This window comes from Gossypium raimondii, chromosome 13 (assembly GCF_025698545.1).
Source record: "Gossypium raimondii isolate GPD5lz chromosome 13, ASM2569854v1, whole genome shotgun sequence".
In the NCBI taxonomy this organism is placed as follows: domain Eukaryota; kingdom Viridiplantae; phylum Streptophyta; class Magnoliopsida; order Malvales; family Malvaceae; genus Gossypium; species Gossypium raimondii.
In genome coordinates this window covers 34,081,972-34,102,573 of record NC_068577.1, presented here as the reverse complement: position 1 = coordinate 34,102,573, position 20,602 = coordinate 34,081,972, and the positions used below count along the sequence as shown (strand labels likewise).

The 20,602-nt window shown below is 31.7% G+C and overlaps 1 protein-coding gene and 1 long non-coding RNA gene across 3 annotated transcripts; both read right to left on the bottom strand.

Annotated features, from left to right (window-relative positions):
• Positions 1-347: 347 nt before the first annotated feature.
• LOC105781110 (uncharacterized) lies at positions 348-9,356 on the bottom strand. Of its 2 annotated transcripts, none has more exons than XR_001129499.2 (4): positions 8,983-9,356; positions 8,768-8,883; positions 8,616-8,682; positions 348-640 (listed from the first exon to the last, which is right to left on the bottom strand). It is a non-coding gene; the product is annotated as an uncharacterized LOC105781110 (long non-coding RNA). The 2 variants fall into 2 exon arrangements; XR_001129498.2 differs by lacking the exon at positions 348-640 and adding an exon at positions 7,932-8,439.
• Positions 9,357-11,258: 1,902 nt separating this feature from the next.
• Positions 11,259-11,975, bottom strand: LOC105781982 (zinc finger protein KNUCKLES). The gene has a single exon (XM_012606488.2). It carries the CDS (start codon positions 11,973-11,975, stop codon positions 11,259-11,261), a length of 717 nt encoding a protein of 238 aa, XP_012461942.2.
• Between the last annotated feature and the right edge of the window lie 8,627 nt (positions 11,976-20,602).

Below are 20,602 nucleotides of genomic sequence, written 5' to 3'. Positions count from 1 at the left end.
ATAATAATTATGTTTAAATATGATTAAATTATTTATTATTGATATTAATAATCTTATTAAAATTTAAATAACAATAACAATAATTACCAAAACAAATTTCGCTAATTATTAAGAATTTTATGAAATTATATATTTTATTAAAATGGGTTTAATAATAGTTATGTTTAAATATGATTAAAATATTTATTATTGATAATAATAATCTTATTAAAATTTAAATAACAATAACAATAATCATTTACCAAAACAAATTTATGCTAAGGGTATTCTAGTCATTTTAGTTTTTTCCATTATGCTATTACACCTCTATTCTATTCAACCAAACACAAGATTACTATTACACCTCTATTCCATTACATTCAACCAAACAGTTGATTTGCTATTACACCTCTAATCCAATACACCTTTAATCTAATACAGCGAACCAAACGCAATGTTAGAATGCACAGAACATTAGACAAATCAAGCCTCTTACTCTTTGCAGGTAAAATAGAATTCCCAACACACGACATTTTTGTAGGAGTCCTATCACCCATAAGAAGAGGAGATGTACCTGAGTAGGGCATGGATTCATGCAAAGCGGTGGCCTCTCGACAAACATGATGTGTAGCCTCTGAATCAGGGCACCAAGAGGAAGTCCCTACAGGCATAGGAATATAAGAATTGTCATTATCAAAATTAGACCCATATTGAGTCGTATTGGCATCAGACTAGAGGTGGTAAAAAATTAGATGCATGAAAATTAGAGATACGAGGTAACCCAACGCTCGGCGAGGTATTAACATCATGAACACGAGCCCATGGTTTAATTTGCCACGGCACACGGGTGCCATTATTTTGGATTGAAATATTACCATTAGTCTCAAGCCCAACAAAATTGGCATTCAGCCCAATATTCTGACCCACATTAGGGGCTAACGCAACCAGTACCATACAGCCCAAAATCATGGCTTAAAGCAACCAGCCTAGTAGCACCAAAATTCGGCCCACAGTGTTGACCCAAAGCGTGCGGCAAGAAAGGGGCATCATTGTGGCCATAGTGCAGGTATGATGCAACCCCATTTGGCCTGCCCCATTGCCATGACTATCAACAAAGGATTTAGAAACCCTAACATATGACGGAAGGGGCATAGAAAATTTGTTTTGCAACCCGCCCCACGAAGAGTCGTAGGGAAACACCATCGAGGCCACCACTAAGGATCCAACATACTACCCAGGTCCACAGAAAAAAATCGAACCACCACGAGTCGATGGACACTAGCCAGGCTCACCAAAACCATCCCCGTGCAATCCTTGGCCTACACGACAAGAGAATGCCGAAGCCATGGTCGGAGCCGAAGTAGAGGGGCCACTATAGTTGCGGTCAAACCTATAATAACACTGTTGCGCCATATGTCCATATCTATTGCAGATTTGGCATTGAAGCTGAGTCTGAAAGTCAAGCCCACGAGCAGTAGAAGAACAACCACCACGCACGGAGTCCGTCACCGGTGTCATCAAAGCAACCTCCATCAGATACGCATGAAATGACGCGTTAGCCACCGCACGAGCTTGACGATTCTCAAACTCCAGAAGCACATCAATAAGATTCTGGAGAGGAAAGGTTTTAGTAAAGAATGAGGCCAAGGTTAGAACGACATCATAGTCCGACGAGAGACCGGCAAGGATGATATCCACCTTTTCTGCCTTTGGTACCACAAATCCAGATGCCTTAAGCAACACGCAAGTATTCTTTGATAGATATTACCCATTTCTTGATGGAGTGAAGTTCGTGCTTTATGCGCGACAACTTTGCTCCAGTGGCAGGGGCGAAGAGGCAATTCGCAGTGCTCCAAACCTCACACGCCGATTTCACAACTGTAAAACAAGATAACAAGGAAGAGCTAATCGTTGAGAGTAACCAAGAAGCAAGAAGCTTATCTTGTTGAACAAACAGAGGCATCGGGATTTGGAGTCAAAACTCTAACTGGAGTAGAGTCGAAACGAGGAGGAGCAGGTAAGGTTCCTTCTAGAAATCCTAATAGTTCATATCCTTCAATTATTAATCGGATATGTTGTTGCCATTGCACAAAATTTCTTTCATCTAACTTCACTATATCATGACGAGAAAACGTTTGAACCAAATGAGATTCGAAGAATAAGGGACTACCACGATCATCAGTGGTAGAATCATAAGAATTGGCCATGGATCGACAATGGGAAGGACCTCCAGGAACTCAGGCGATTGATACCATGTTAGTAAGTGTATGAAAAACAAAATAATAGAGAGTAATTCAAAGAACCAATGATTCAATATTCTAGTATTATTAGCTTGCTTGGATCAGTACAGGAATAGGACTTAGATACATGAGTAACTGTGACTAACTGTTGCTAACCACTCTACTAACAATTTACCAGACTATATAACTGATTAATAACAACCTAACATAATCTTATACACTAACATTCCTCTCCTCTCGTGCATATATCAAGGTTTTTCACCCTATTTTCCTCTTCACTACATTTTTTCATTGTTCTATCTTCTTTTTTTACTTGAGGACTGAAAAATGAAATTTGAGTTGTTGTCTTTTTATTTTATTTTTACATATATTTTAAATGTTGAAAATCTAAAAGATGGAGATTTTACACCTTTTCATAGTTGAAAAACATTTTCTAGATTGTTAGATTTCATTTATTAAGAGCCAATTTTGAAAAATAATGAATCTTGATGAATGATGATCCATATGAACATAATCAACGAGGATCATTTGGATTTAGATTTCTTTTAGTTTTGAATGATTTTATATTTTATTTTGAATATTCTTTTAATTTTTTCAAACCTTTTTTATAGGTATAGAATGTAATAATTCTTAAGATAATTTGTTGTGATCATTTGATTTGTTAATAATAATAAAGAGAATAATAAAAAGTAATGCTTTCACTTATGGATAAACGAACCAATCCTTGATAGTAGGACTGAGCAAAACTTGATTTAATTCGAAAAATTATTTTTTTTAATTTCGAGTTAATCGAATCGAGTTATTCGAGTAAACTCAAATCAGTAATATGAGTTTCAAGTTCAAATCGAGTTGAATTTTACAATTCAAATAACTCAAACAATTCTAATAATTTGAATAAGCGATTGGTGTAAATATCCTTTTGGTACCTAACAATTTTTGAAAATGAGCAAATTGATCTCTCTCAACAAAATTACAAAATAATTCAAAATAATTTTCAAAATTCAAAATAATTTTAAAATTAAAAATTGTATTTTAAAAACTATAACAATTTTTAAAAAATTCTAAATAATATATAAAAATATTAAAATTTAAGAATTTTCTAAAAAAAATTTTGAGGACCTAAATAAGTTAATTAATGATTCAAGTTTATCATACTAAAGTATCTTATTATTATTTTACTTTGAGAAAAATTTCAAATATATATGCTCTAACATATAATTAGTTATACAATAACGAATTTTAATTTAACATGTTTAATTTTTTAATTTAACTCGAATAATTTCACGTTACTCAATTCGAAAAACTTTCAAATTGAGTTAGGATGATAAACTAAAACTCGTCAACTTGAAATTTTTTCACTTGATTCGACTCGATTCAATCAAATGCTTACCCTTACTTGATAGAAGAGAAAGTTCCATTGGAACTATTATTTATTCCAGGATGTTTTGTCTGAAGAAAAATAAGAGAGAGGAACTACAAAGAGAAATGAAAAAAAGATATGAGAACATAAATTTGGAAAAGATGCATCATTACCATGTGTCTTTATTTCAGAGCATCACATGTTTAAATTTAAAGCCGTTATAAAAAAGGATCAAAAGCATGGAAAGAGTCCGCTCTCTGTAGCACGGTTATAGCCTGCTGTTTGTAGCACATTGTTGTGTTTTTTCCCTTTTATTCATGTTGTTCTATTCTACTGTTTTCAATTGAAGAGTGTTCTATTAGGGCCTTGTCGAAATGGAAAAAGAACTAGCATATCTCAATATAAAGAATGGTGAAAAAAAGTTTTGATTTTGCCTATTGATGGGATCTTATGGAAATCGATCTATGATTGTTGTCTAGTTGGATGTTTGTTAACAATGTGTGTGGTGCACTTTTCGGCAATGAAGAACACGATGGCAAATCTTTGGCTTCCGTTGGGAGGAGTTTAAATCTCAGATCTGGGTGGGAAGCGATATTTGTTCAAAATTTTCCATGACTTGGACATCGAGCGTGTGATTATGGGTGCTTCTTGGACTTTTAATAACCATCTACTATTTTTTCACCGATTAAAAGAGGAAAAAGATCCAATGGAAGTTCCTATTGTTTCTTCTTCGTTTTGGATCCAAGTTCATGATCTCCCTTCGGGATTTTTCTAGGAATCCATGGCAAAATTATTTGGTGACTTTATTGGAGAATTCATTGACTACGACATGAAACAGTTGAATCGCAGAATGAAATTCCTTTTTTGTATCCGAATGTAGATAGACATTCATAAACCACTGAAATGACAAAAAAATATGATATCTTAGTTAAAATTCACTTATGTGAATTTTCAATATGAAAGAATAACTCTATTTTGTTTTCTATGTGGATATCTAGGCTATGGTAATAATATTTGCCCAAAAAGACATAGGGTGGATTTGGATGGGCGATTGGTTGTAGTGCGGTGCGTTTAACTTACTTTTTGTCTCACGCTACAGTATCACTACAGTATCTAATCTTACCGCCACCGTTGTTTTTACACTAATCGTACATAAACGCATCACCCATCCAAACTCACCCATAATTAAGAACTGAAGGAGATGGAAATGGGATGAGAATTAACATTGAGGGCGAATACTAGAAGGGCATCAACAATGAACAACGTTTGGCTTTGTGAGAAATATGACATTAATTGGGGAAATAATGGTGGGGGTGAAATTCAAGGGATTTGATGAGAGGAGAATTGGGAATGGCAATCAATCTCATCTTGGGATATAACTTGAAAGGGTGCAAGATTCAAGCTGGTAATGCTAATGGGAGTCCTTATAATGAAATGGATCATGCCATAATGGAAGATAGCCCAATAAAAAATGGTGATGGGAAGAAATGGCTCAGGTTTGACAATATGGACTTAGGCATTTCTATTTTATCAAATTCAATAAGGCCCAATTTGGAGCAAATCGATGCTCAAATTCAACAAAGGTTGACGACTACCAATAGGCTAGTTGACCGGGAGCAATAAAACTTTTAAGCTGGAATGTCCGCGGGCTAGGGAATTCGTAGGCTATTAGAAGACTTCAACATATGTTGAAGAAATTTTGTCCCCAAATTGTCTTCTTTATGAAGACGAAGTTAAACTGTTATAGGATGGGAAGATGTTATCGTAGATGTGGTTTTCAAAATGGTAGATGAGATTTTATGGGGTTCCTATTCTTCGTGAAAAGGAGGAGATAAGAAATTTATTGAGGCGATTTGGAATGGATCAAAATCATCCATGGGTTGTCTTTGGGGACTTCAATGAGATATTGTATGAGCATGAAAAAAGGATGGGGTGCCGAGGGAGGAAAAAAAGATGGATGACTTTCGTAAGACTCTAGAAGACTTCTCTTTAGTGGATAAGGGATATTCGAGAGCATGGTTTACGTGGGCAAATGGGAAATCTCCCAAATAAAAACATTAGAGAAAGGCTTGACAGAAGTGTTGCCAATACTAATTTAATGAATTATTTTCTAAATTTTTTGATAAGACATTTACCCCATTCTTTCTCTGATCATTGTCCTTTATTTATCCAAATAGACAATGATGAATGCAGACACTTGAAGAAAAGCTTTTGATTTGAAGCCTGGTGGACTTTAGAAGAATTGTGTGAGGGAGAAATTCGAAGGCCTTGGGAGACTAGTTCTGAAAATATATGAAAAAGATTGATCTTGTTGCAAAAGGGTTTGAAAGCTTGGGAGAGAAAGATCCGCATGAAATGACGATGGCTTATGGAAGATATTACAAAGAAAATGGAGTCTCTAAATAATTAGGAGAGAGATGAGGAAAATCTTGAGAATTTAATGGAGGTTAAGTTACATTTTAACATGGAGGTCAAGAAAGAAGAAGTCTTTTGGGAACAAAGAGCGTGTACGAATTGGTTAAAACATGGAGATAGAAATACTACATTCTTTCACAAACTACATCCCAGCGAAGAAGGATGAAAAATATTCACAGTCTGAACGATGAAAATGGAAGGGACATTAGAGAGATAGAAACGATGAAACAGATTGCTCGAGGTTACTTCCAATATTTTTTTTACCACAAATGGTGTTGAAAACTTGAATCATACTTTGGGAGGTGTAGGGAGATGAATTTCAGAAGAAATGAACAAATTGTTGGCTGAGGAATACATGGAAGATGAGTTATATTTGGCGTTAAAAGGTATGGGTCAAACAAAGGCGTCGGGATCAGATGAATACCATGCTTATTTTTTTTATATAGATTTTGGCATATTTTGGGATGCGACGTTAGTGTTTACTGCTTGGGAATCCTTAGTCAAGGTATTTCGTTGAAACCTATTAATGTTACAAATATTGTTTTGATTCCAAAGATATCTCACCCGACAAATTTGAGAAGTTTACGTCCTATAAGCCTATGCACTATTATGTATAAAATAATTTCTAAGGATTTTGCAAATAAACTTAAAAAAATGTTAGATATATGTATTAATGAGGCGCAAAGTGCGTTTATTCCTGGTTGATTGGTAACTAACATTGTTCTTCTTGTCTATGAGATTTTTCACACTTCTAAAAATAAGAGGACGAATCTTAAAGGTTATTTAGCTCTCAAGCTGGACATGAGTAAAACATATGACCATGTGGAGTGGGGTTTTTTGAGGAGCATAATGTTAAAGATAAGTTTTGCCGCTAGATTGATTGATCTTATTATTCGGTGTATTTTCACAGCATCATACAAGGTCATTATGAACGGTGAAGAAGAAAAGGTTTTTCATCCTTTTAGGGTGTTGAGACAAGAAGACCCTTTGAGTCTTTATCTTTTTCTATTTTGTAGCGAAAGTTTGTCTACTCTTATGAGATTAGCCCGAGAAGAAGGTCTATTAAAAGGGGTTAAAATTTGTCGCAAAAGCCCTTAAATTACACATCTCATGTTTGTAGACGACTGTATTTTGTTTGGCGAGGTAAGTGTTAATGGGGAAAATGCGTTTAAAAATATTCTGAGGGAGTATGAAAGGTGCATGGGTCAATGTGTTAATTTCGATAAGTCAACAAGTTTCTATTGCTCAAATGTTTGTGATCAGGAAAGGCAACTAGTGGAAAACATTTTGGGAGTCCGAAGTTCAGATAATCCTGAAAAATATTTGAGGCTTCTAGACATGGTGGGAAGGGAAAAGCAAGGGGATTTTCAAAATCTTAAAGATCACATAACCAAAAAATTGACAATTGGAGTACAAGATTTCTTTTGTATGGAGGAAAAGAAGTCTTTATAAAATATATTTTACAATCAATTTTGATGTATTCTATGTCCTATTTTCTTCTCCCAAAATCTCTTGTGTGGGAATAGAAAACCTTATGGGTAAGTTTTGGTGGTAGAAAAGTCATGGAAAGCGTGGGTTACATTGGTGTGGTTGGGGAACGATGTGAAAATTGAAAGATAATGGTGGTCTTGGCTTTCAAAGTTTAACCAAGTTTAATTTATTGTTAATAGCAAAGCAATGATGGCATTTAATTTTTTATCTGAATTCATTGTTAGCAAGAATGTTAAAATCCAAATATTACCCGTTAACAAATTTCATTAATGCATGTTTAGGTAATTTATCTTAATATACTTGGCAAAGTGTGTAGGCTACAAAAGGGATCCTTCAAGCGAGACTATGCTGAAAAGTGGGTATAGGGACCTCCATTTCAATTGTGGATGATGCTTGGATACCAGGATGGGATTAGTAAATTCAGGATGGGATTAGTAATCAAGATGTGCAACTAGTTGCAGATTTGATAGAACCTAATACTAGAAGATGGAAAATTGATACAATCCTCAATACCTTTAGTGAAAGGGATGCTGAAAAGATTTTCAAAATTCCTTTGCCATAATGCCCAAGCGATGATCACATAGCATGGAGAGGTGAAGTGTCTGAAGAATATTTTGTTCGTAGTGGTTACAACCTCCTAATAGAAGGCCTTACAAACCCTACTGCTAGATAAGAACAAGATACATAAGGAAATCTTTACAAAAAATTGTGGCTGTTAAATGTGCCACCAAAAATCAAGATTATAGTGTGACCTGTAACTTGCAATTTTATTCCTACTTTCAACAACCTATATTACAAGATATTGATGAGCACGACACGTTGCCTTAGATGCGATAAAGAAGCAGAAACAGTCCTACATGCGTTGCGCGACTATAGATTTACAGAAGAGGTCTGGGAAAATTTGAGCTTTAAATGGCCCAAAAGTTGGAAAATACGAGCGACAAAGACTGGTGCCTACATTTTTTAACATTATTCACAAAGTCAATGTCGATTATTTGTGTGTGCGTTATAGGTAATTTGGATGAATAGAAATAAATGGTTGCATGAAAGGGGCAGTCAATATGGGCTATCTATTGTGAATTTTATAAAGAAATACATCAGAGAACTAGATGACTTGGGAAGAATTTTACCTGAGAAATGTGGAGTCATGGAACGGTGGAAAAGGATGAGAAACACGTGTAAAAGTCAATTTCGATGCTGCTTATAGGAAAAATGAAGAGAGTTCATGTTCTGGTATTTTGTTAAGGGATTTAAGAGGAAGGGTAATAGCTTCAAAAATTACCTTTCACGAGAATATTCCGTCGCCGTTTACTGCTAAAGCAGTGGCTTGTGCTATGGCCTTGAAGATGTGCTTAGATTTGAATATCAGAAGTTTGGAAGCTGAAGGGGACTCTCTTACTGTGATAAAGAAACAAGCATAAATGAGATTGATAGACCTAAAATCTCGGTATATATTGAAGATGTGAAAATTTTGAGCAAGGGATTCCGGTTTTGTACCTTTATGCATGTGTAGAGATTGGCCTATGGAGCGGCGCATCAATTAGCGAATGAAGGGATTAAGCAAAGAACAAATATTTTCCTGATGAACGATGTGTCGAAGTTTGCAGAAGCAATGGTAGAAGTTGATCGCCGATGGATAGAGGCCCTGGATTGAAAAACCATAGTTGTAGATGAAAGGGGAAGTAGAATTCTGATGATATGTTTCGTGCTTGTTTAGGAAATGAAAGGTTTTTCCCTTGAAATTTGTTTCTCAAGATACATTTGGCTTTTAGATTTTTCTAGAATTCATTTTTTCTATGCTTGCTGAAGCAGTCTAGAATATTAGGCTCGATTTAATTTTTGTTTATGATTGTTGTTTTCGGAGTGTTTTGGGCAACCCAAGGGTCCTGTCTTGGGTTTTGTTTTATTAAACCAATAGATATTAAAAAAAAAAAAAGCATGGAAGGAATAAAAGTTGGAGTATAAGTTTGAAAAAAAAAACTCATAAGTATCAATTTGGAAGAAAGTGACAAAATCAGGAGCTAAATGAGTATTTAAGTATAAAAAAATTATTTTTTTTATATAACTAAGGTATTATTCATGTCCGTTTTATGGTCTATAAACTTAATCCTTTTGGAATCTATTGTGCCGTTTCTAACAATATCGTCTCTAAAAATTGAACTTACATTCTCTCCTGAGAATATGCCTTATGATTATACCTAATATTTTATAGTAATATAAAAAAATATGAATGTGTTTAAAATTAGTAGATATATATTTGCTATGGTGTAATAAAAATTGAGCTGTTCTCTGCTTAGCAAATCAGTAGATAGAGATATTGTAAGATCTGAGATGAGATACTAATTAACTAAAATAAATCTAAATTAATTAAGTCAATAAAAATAAATCAGGTAAAAAGGATTTTTATTAGATAGGAGGAGCCAAATTTAATAAATATTAGGATTTGTAAGCTATTTCATAGATTTGTAAGTTTCACATTCAAATATGGCAAGTCTTATCAAATTTAATGCTTATATGAATGAGAAACCATGTAAAAGCGAGCTGTATAATAAATCCTAAAGTGATCATGAATCATAACAATTCAATACTTTTAATTTTAAATATATGCAAAATAAGAAATAAATCCTCACTTGAGATTTTTTCATTCTAAACTTTCAAACAATAAAAATTACTTCCAAATATAACGGTTTAATATATATAATAATTAAACATATTTACGTCTGAAAAACATATAATAATTAGAATTAAATAGTTTTTAAAAAAAAAAGAAAATCAATTTTAAGACAAGCTAATTACAAAGAGGAACTTTGAGCAAGACTAACATGTTAACACTTCTCTTGGGATCTCTTCAAACATTGTCAAGTTTTGACCTGTATCTAATGTCAATTTAGCCATACAATCTACAATTTCGTTCAACTTCCTAGGAATATGTTGTATGACTCAATGTCTAAACCTCGCTAAGAGTCGATATATTCTTCTAATGAGGCTCAAATTTGAAATTGTCAAAGAGGAATCTTGAATGGTCTTGACCACCTCCAAACTATCTGCTTCAATCATTACACCCTCAAATAGCTTATCTTGAATAAGGGTCAGCCCATCGAGAATGCCCCACAATTTAACATAAAAATCTAAACAATTACCGAAAGATCTGTTGTAACCCATAATCCAAATCCCATTTCCAAACCTTAGAACTCCTCCAAATGTAGCAGTTCTAGTCACAGCTTTCACCGCTCCATCAGTGCATAAATTAATCCAGTTCTCCGTCATAGCAAGAAAAGGTCTCGGTGCCTACTATCTAGGTAGATCTTTTCTATGGAAAGAAGCAAACTGTTTTGCCCAAGTGAATGAGTTTTTAACAATGTCACCTGTACTCTACGAAGACTTTGGAAAATGTAAAGATTTCGACTTTTCCATATTTTCCGAGCTATCAAATCAAATAATCTCGTTTAGTTTTATTTAAAAAAAATTGTACCAATTATTTGGAAAAGTGGATTAGGAAGTATCCCATGCCTTACTTTCAAATATAATTTCTTTATGAAATATAACAATTAATTAGTTGGCTATGATCTTGTGAATTAAAAAGCTAATAATTATTTAATCAAACCAAAAAACTAAACAGAAACAGAAGAGAGTTTATTTCCAATTACAAACCAAATTTGAAAAAAAAAATCTTTTTTTTACTGAAACACAAATTTTCAGAGTGAAATGAAAGTTAAATCTTAAATTCTATAACATAATGAAAGATTAAATATCTGGAAACAAGAAATAAAAGACTAAAGCTTAAGAGACAAATCAAGCCCTGAATCATCATCATCAGCAGCATCGTTACGATGATAACCCTCACTTGCAGATACATGAAAATCAATACTGCTTGTCCATTTCTTTGGTGCTATAGTTGAAGCAGGTGTAGGCAAAACGCTACTCTTCTGAGACTGTAAACCATCCATCACGATTCCGCCATGGCCGAAACGATAGCCGAGGGAGTTCCAAGGGTAACCCGAAATTGGAGGCTTTTGAATCATGGCATCCATTTTTATCCCAAGAGACCTATTAAAAGATCCATACAAAGAGCCTTGAGACAGGGTTGAATATGAATAGAAAGGATACTGTTGAGGAGCCAACGCCCCTACATCCATCTCTTTACGTCGTTTGGCGATTGCACGCTCTTGTTTATGCGCATTTTGATGCCCTCCCAGTGCTTGTGAAGTTGAGAACTGTTTGCTGCAAAAACCACACGTAAAAGCCCTACCTTTTGATGATTGCTGCTGAGGCTTTGGTGATGATATCATACTGGAAAGTCTGAGTTCAACCGATTCATCACCGAGCGGAAGATGAAACCCTGATGGTTTTGGGTGCTCATGTACATCATCAACACTTGCTTTCTCTTTCAGTTTGGTGGCATTCATCATGTTTTGAGTTTCACCATTTGAGGGTGGTGAGATGCTGCAAGTATCTGAAGAACATGGTAATTTGACACATAAGGTTTCCATGACTTGGATCTGATGTTTTGTGTGGCTCATCCAACTCAAAGATGTTTCTTATTTATTGATGGCTTCTGGTTTCAAAAGTGTATCTTGGAAATTATGGTGGGATATCTCATAGAAGCAAATGCATTAAAGGGATGAGACTAAGCTTGTTAATCTTTTTGAATCAGAAAGAGTTGTTTACTACCATAACAATTATTCCCAAAATTAAGTCCAAAATTAAAAGATATGATAACAGTAATTAAGTAATCAATTTCTTAAATTACCATATAGGAATTCAGTGCAGTGTATAACTTTAACTCCTGAATCCTCACACATATTTTATGCAAAAGTCATAGAAATTGTAAGTTAAGTTTCTGTCTTGTAATATATTACACTTAATTGCATCATTATCTCCTTCATTTTAATTTCCTCTTTAAACTTCAAAATGCTTTAATTATATCATTAAACTATCGATGTTATATCAATCAGGTCCAATTTCATTATAGAAATCGTACATGTCTAATCTTATGTGACAAATTTAAATGAAAATTTTAAAGAAAAATAAATATTGTATGAATGAATTTGTAAAAATCTTGGTTGTAATGTTTTCAAACTTTTATAGATATTATCATTTACTCTCTCTTTTTGCTGTTTTATTTTATGTTTAGTTTTTAATTATAAAATTTGACATTTTATTTAGTCTTATTGATACAAAATCATATAATTAAAATGTTTTGAAATTTAAAAACAATGGTTTGATGAAATTAACTCATACGACAGTTGATGTAATAAAGTTGAGTAAGTTTGGTAAACAAAAAGTTGCTATAATAATGTTCACAAACTTCATATCAATAACAATTATGACGATGTCTTTATCCATGAAAAGGCAAAAATTCCATTTCCCAATCTAAATTTTTATGATAAAAATTATGCAATTATAATTTCACTATTTTTAAAATGATCTCTTCATTATATAATTTTATTATTTATAAAAGATAAATTTATCACTCTGCTTTACTTTATATTGAATTTTGCCATTACACTTTTGTTTAATTGAATTATAAATTTAAAGTTTGATTTTTGAGTAAAATTTACTATTCAATTTTCAATTAAAATAAATTTAATTTAATAAATTAAAATATTATTTCAAAATTTCTAGATCTTCCTTCCATTGAAATAAAATATTTGAAGCAATAGTTTTTCCATAAATTCTTTTTCAAATTATTAAAATCAATATCTAATTGTAAAATTTTATTTAAAAAAATCAAAGTTTGAAATTCAAAGTTTAGTGGTAAATTTATTCATATTCTTGAAATATAATGATTAACATCAATCAAAATAAAACATAAAGCTAGATTTTACTATCCACTTATAGTATAGTCACAAATTTATACTATAACCCTTTATATCACCAATCCAAAGCTTTTGTTTAAAACATGCAAAATTGATTTTAACTATACCGTCTGGATGGTTATAAAATACAAGTTAAAAATTGTAATTACTTGAAATTGAATTGAATTTTATTTTTATGATACAAAAATAATATATTTCATATTCAAAATAATGAAAAATAGTTTAAAAATACAATATAAAAGTTATTGGTTATTTTTATTTACCTTGAAAATTATTGTTTTAGAAATATTTATGAAAAACACTTTGAAACTTTGTCAAATAATATTCAAAACCCATAAAACAAAGCTTATCATGTGAAAGTAAGTCTAAAAATTCCAAAACAGACAAAAAAAATTTAATATGAAAAAAATTGAAAATAGAACTGAATCGAATTATAATACGGTTCAAAAATCCAAAAAAATTCGACAGAACCGAACTGGTATCACCCCTAATCCTATTAAACCAGTTTATAGGATTCTTTAGTTTGCTTGAGTACCCTTGACTTCCCAGCTTTTCAAGCTTTTCTTTCATGTTTGTGGAGTATATGCCCATGTGTAACACCCCTTGTCCATCCCAACAATCAATATGGATAAATGGTGTGATATTAGCAAAACGATCACTTTAGCAATATGTCACTCTATCAAAAATCAATATTTACCTATATAATAAATTTTCATAAAATTAATTTCAACATTTTTAAAGATTTAAATACATTTTAAAATTAATTAACATTATTTTCCAGATTAAGATAAATGAAATCATAAAACAAATCTTTCAAAAATTAATGTAGCTAAAAATAAAAGTTTTCAAATTGATTCGAGTAAAAATTATTAAATCTAAATTCAAAATTGACCTTCAATTTTCATATCTCATTACAATTTTTTAAGGTCTTAAATGCTATTTTAGAAGCTTCCCAAAGTCCCATTACAAAGTGAGAGCATCCAAGCATCATTCAAAGTCCTTTTGCTAAAAATAAATGTTTTGAGATACAAGATAATATGTGTCAAGACATATATAGACATGACATGAAAACTATAGTAAATTAATTATTGACTTGCATGTCTCGAAACATAAAATTTTTGTTGGGAGACCTTACATCATTAAAACAAAAATTAATTTAAACATTAATATATTATACCAATAAATTTTAAATTATTTAGATATTCAAATATTTAAGATTTTTTTTAGGTTGAATGTGTTATAGAATGTATAAATTATTTATTCTAAATGGAACAACATTTTCCAATTGAGACGGGTGTTAAAATATTTTATTTGGCGTAAAACAGAAAGCAAGGTCTAATGTCTAATTTAAGATTCTTATCCTTGTAGTATGACCGCTCAATTTGTGCTTATATTTTGCTTCTTTTTATGTGACCTGCTCATCTCATCACCTCCAATGGATTCCACGAGCTGAAATATATAGCCTAAATTGTCTAAAGGGGTCACAAATAGGTGGGTTCGGATGGTTGAAATTAAAGTGTCAATGGCTTCAGACTTTTTTAGGTTTGGATAAGTTTAAATTTAATTTTTTCGGGTTTAAAGTTTTTAAAATTTGGATTAGTTGGGATAAGACGAATTTAGACATATTCAAATAACTTTGAGTATTTTTATTTTTAATATAATAATTAATTTTACTTTTATATAATTATAATACAATATAAATGTGTTGTTATAATTTGCATTATTATACCATATAATACTATATTAACTATATTATAATCTATCACATACTATAACTATATTATAATTTAGGCTTAATGTATTAAGGGCGAGGTCAGAAAAATTGCATATTTTTACGATAGTAAAAATGTAGTTTCACTATTTTAATAGTCTAGATTTTTATAATTTTTAAAGGATTAAATCAAATTTTTATCATTTTTTGGGGGGCAATGTACAATTTTATCATTACTAATTTAAAATTTTATAAATTTTAAAATGGCGTAAATGGAAAATTTTTCATTTTAGAGGGCCTAGGGCCCTTGCCAATCCCATAGATTCGCCACTGAATGGTATAAAAAGCCATAGAAGCATTCACAAAAAATCAATTAAGTCTCTCTAAACTTTTTGTACCTAATTGAACACTCGAATTGAAAATTTTAATCAATTAAGCCCTGTGATTGTTAGACATAATGGTTGACTGTTAAATCTAATAATATTGTTGATGTGACTATTAACGATTGCTGAGTTAGTTATTCCATGTCAACAATAGTTGCTGGCCTAGCAATATCAAGTGTACAAGAATAAAAGAAATATTAAAAATTTAAATCTATAATAAACTTATAAAAATAAATATCCAAATTTATTTGAAAATTAACATTATTGCCTAAATTCAATTGAAAACGTAGAACAATGGTGAAATGTTATGGAGCCATATAACATAGAAGTGGAGAGTTGATCATTTTCTATTTCTGGTGTTGAGAAAATAGGAAAAGGTCTGTTGCTGTTTACTATGCAAATATATTTTGTGTTAGGTGATTTGATTTGGTGATTGTTATTCACCATGAGTTGTAACTTTTTCCTTTTATTAATGCAAATCTTAATTTAATTGAGTAAACAAAAGTTGGCACTTTTAAATAGTTTGAGTATACATATTTCAACCATAAAAAGTTGTTAAATATTTTACCCTTATTTTTATTTGTAATTATTAGAATTTATTTGGAGCGTTTGGTTTGCTAGATAAAACTTATGGTTCATAATATTAAATTTTGGAATAAGATTACGATGTTTGGATTTTAACATTCCAACCATCTTGTAATCTCACATTATAACCCTCCTTTAATATATGGTGTAATCTATTATAGCCTCTTTCTTAGGTAATTTGAGATTACAGGTGAAATCTGGACTTTAAAATAAAATTACCCTCTATTTGTGTTCTGTTTATCAATATAATCCTTTTATTATATTTTAAGACAAACCAAAATATCTCTTCTTCTTTTTTCTTCTCTTTTCTTTTGTAAGTTTGAAAACCGTATTCCTAACCTTCTCCTCCCAATTTTAATTTCACACTTAGGTAAGTTTTTAATATTTTCAATTTCTAGTTGTGTCTTCATATTGCTTTATGGTTTATTACATTGAGAGATTTTCTTAATTTTTTTATTTTTCAATATCTATTGTAGGCTTTATGTTTGTTGATTGTTATAGATTTTTTTAAACTTATGTTGTAGGCTTCATGTTTGTTGAGTTCATATGGTGTTGATTGTTATGAGTTTTCTCGTTTTTTTAAAGAAGGGTTCTCTTGATTGCTCTGAATCATTGTTTAATTAATTATAGAGAGTATACAAAGAGACAGGTAGAAAGAGGAGACCATGTTCAATGGCCATCATCGCCATCTCTTCCTTTTTGTTGTATTGTTTGTATGTTCGATTAACTTTCAATTTTTAAATCCTAAATTTGTTATGAGTTTAAATTATTTTATCAAGAACAATTGGTAACACTTATTCGATTAATTTAATATTACTATTATAGATTGAAGTTTGAAGTGATTTACTTTGTTGTTTGTGATTTAAATTATCCTTTCTATAGAAATTTTCACCGAGGTTATAGCTTTCAATCAAATTCTTTTTTTCTCTCTTTAAAGGATTTTAGGTTTTTTTCTAGCTATTAGGATTATATAAATTTGGTAGACTAACTTGCACTTTATCATCCTCTCGTAGATGACTTAATTATTTGGTTAATGGCTCCAAATTCAAGGATAATTATTTGCGATATTCGAATGGTGTACAAGTGTACACATTCGTAAACAAATAAACAAGTAGTAAGTATAGAGTTATCATAGGGACTGTATATGCAAGTCAACAATTGCAAAGTTAACTATTAACAATTTGGTAAGAACTAGAGATTTGGATGTAATGATATAATTAAGGACTCAAACTAAATTAAACTGAGTATGTAAGAAAATTATGTAAGCAAATTAAATAACAACACAAAAGAGAATAACAGTGGAAAAGTTTATCACTAACAACAAATGACATGAAATGCTAGTATAATTATTTCTCCATAATAGGCAATCGTTAAAAACAATGCTAGAAAACGTTACGATGACTTCGTGGCAATATGAAGATTTATTAATCCAATTTCTTCAAGTTGTGGGCTTCTCTCAAAGTCGTACATCAACCTTTTAGTTACTTAACATACATATGTGCCAAATTAACATCATGATCACCTTCTTCGGCATCATTCATAAGGACTACGCATGCAACAAGTATCTCTCAATATCGTCTCAACATGCACCATTCAAGTTGTGTGTCTATCAATTATTACCTCTTCTCAGATTAAATAATTAATTCAATTACTTACCAATGTTGGCCATGCATTTGTAAGTTGGACATGTAAAATACTTGAATGAATAAACAATCATATGCAAAAACATTAATAGCAAAGAATCAACAATAATATATCAAAGATCCATAATCATTCTAGCAAAACAACATTAAGCAATGATCATTAAATTGAAAGCAAGAAGGTAATTTGGAATCATGTTTATCAACACAAAAACAAAACAAAAATTAAGATAAAGGAAATATGAAAGATGAATAGCCAATGGTGGTTCTCCGAGGCTATTAAATGTTTAAGAAGGGATGATAGTCGAATCTGGTGGTTCTCCATGGCTAACTTCTGCTTAATCTCTCACGGTGGCTCTCCTCCTCTCCTAGGTGTCATTCTCACCTTAATGCTCTCAAAGCTAATGCTTTTTCTTTTTTGCTCCCAGCTTCTGAGTCAAATGCTCTCATTTGTGGTGTGTTCAACTCTCAACATCTTGCCCCTATTTATACTAGTGAGCCCCTTTCTTTCTTTTCTATTTTTAAGTGTAGTAGTTCCTTGATTTTCTCTTTTGGTTGAAGTGGTTCTTTGATTTTCGCTTTTTGCAGTTTGATTGTAGACTGAGTCTTTCTTATGCATGTTGGAGTTGACTAACTATGCAACATCTCGCACATATGGCGAGCTAACATTGCAAGCTGTGGACTACGCGCTTCATTCCCTCCAGTAGTGAATGTGCCACAGCTCGCATATTTGGCAATCTGTCAAGGTGCAAGCTAATGAAATGCGAACAGGAGAGCTACGAGCTGCAAAACATGCGGGTTGTGACCTGCGAGTAATACGTAGAGCTCCATGTAAGTGAACTATACATGTAACCTTAGGATTGTAGATTGTTGATGCGTTGTGAACTAACAAAAAATTTGACTAAGGCAAGTGCACCTATCAATTAATAGTATAGCTACGGTGAACAAAGATATCATTCTTACGAAGACTAAAAGTACTAGTAATTACTGTATTTTTATTATTTAACCGTATAAATCGAGTGATTGATTAAAAACTAAAATTATCTAAATTAATTAACTAATGAACACGACAAAGAATAAATCACGAAATAACTGATTAACATCTAAGAAGCAAAACAACACCCAAGAAAGAATTCACCTAGATGAAATCTGTCACTATCAATCTAAATGACACAATTTCTTTACTTAGTAACTTGATCCGTAGAAATCCCTAAATTATGCTAATATCTCTTTCGAGAGTAAGCAACTGACATTAGGTTGATTAATTGGAATTTCTTTCTAATTAAAATCCCTATTACTGTATTAACTCATGCTATAGATTCCCCTATTAGATTTAACTTTAATCTAGTAGATTTATGTCGTCCTATTTCTAGGATTGCATGCAACTCCATTCAATTACATAAGATCTACTCTTAAATAGAGTCTATTCCTCCTTTGATTTGAGCACATCAAACATGGATCAATAATCTAGAAATATCTAACCAAGAATTAAGCACACATAATTGAGAATTAGATTTAAGTATTTATTGCGTAAAATAAAAATCAAACAATCAATCATAGGGTTCATCTCTCATATGTATTTAGAAAATTAGTTCATGCTTGAAAATAAAAATATCCCAGTGACAGTATAACCGAAAGAAACAAAGAAACTCATGAAAATCTCCTAAGAAATCAAATGCGAATCTTCAATCTTGATGGAAATCTGCTTTAGAATCGGATTCAATGGTATTTTTCAAGTTATTTTCTTGAGTATTCTATGACGACTCACTCCTCTCTTCTTCTTATTTTTGTTATATATATTTCTTAAAATGCCTAAAAAACCTAAAAATTGATATTTTCAGTAGTTCAGAGTGCAAATTCGCGAAATCGACACGACCTACCACATGGTTGTGTGGTAGCCTGTGTGAGTCACACGACCATGTGGGGTCAACTCGTGTGGCTCCTGTATGTTACTCCAATTTTCCAATTTTCACTCCTTTTGCTCCCAAATGTTGTATTAAGTAGAAAAACATGAATTTAAAGGATTAGGAGCATAAAATTCACAATTAACATCGAATAATCATCCAAAAATGTATTAAGAATGAGATCAAAACATGTTGCTTTTAACACTTACCAAATATCCCCACACTTAAGCGTTTGCTTGTCCTTAAGCAAAATCCTCAACCCACATTCAAGTTAAATTCTCTCAATTATTATTTCACCGATAATGTCTTAGGATAATTTACAAATAATCATGCATTGGAAATTCAAACTAAAATGACACTAAAGAGCATAAGCAATCCAATCAAAAAATTTAAGGCATAAAAACATATGCGTCTCCCCTATCTCAATAATGACCTGAAATTCAAACTCAACAAGAATTGACATATTCACTAAGGATCACTTAAAGCACTCAAAGTGTCTAAGGTTCAAGTAATGTGCACTCAATAGTTGAAAAAGAAATGTTATTAGCATAGGCTTGCTTGAAAATCAAATGTCCACCACTATAGAATGAAATGATACACTAATCAAGAGGTCTTTATAAGGTTGTAACGACACTTAGGTTAAGGGTATGAAAAAGGTTAGAAAAGTTAGTTACAATCGAATATCGAGTTGACGAGTTACCAAAATAGAAAAAAAATTAATTTTTGAATTAAAAGAATTTACATCAACAAGAAATAAAGAATAAAAATGAGCATTTCAACAAAATATGTGTAACATCCCGTTTTCTGTGGTTTCAAAAATAGTGGTTTCGGGACCATAATTTCAATGAGTGAATTATTATTTTATTATTTATTTAAGGTCTACGAGATTATATTAAGGTCGTATTAAAATTTCATTAAGAAATTTTGTTGTTTGCATAGTTAATTAAGTAAAAGGACTAAATTGTAAATAGTGAAAACTTGAGTTCTATTAGTTAAAGGGGTCAAATGGCTATGAAACCTTAAACTAAAAGACTTGAATGGTAATAATACCAATTAATGAGATAGTGGATGTTTA

Bases quoted from the DNA above. Each gene is read 5' to 3' on its own strand.
- LOC105781982 (XM_012606488.2), bottom strand. From the start codon at position 11,975: ATGGAAACCTTATGTGTCAAATTACCATGTTCTTCAGATACTTGCAGC.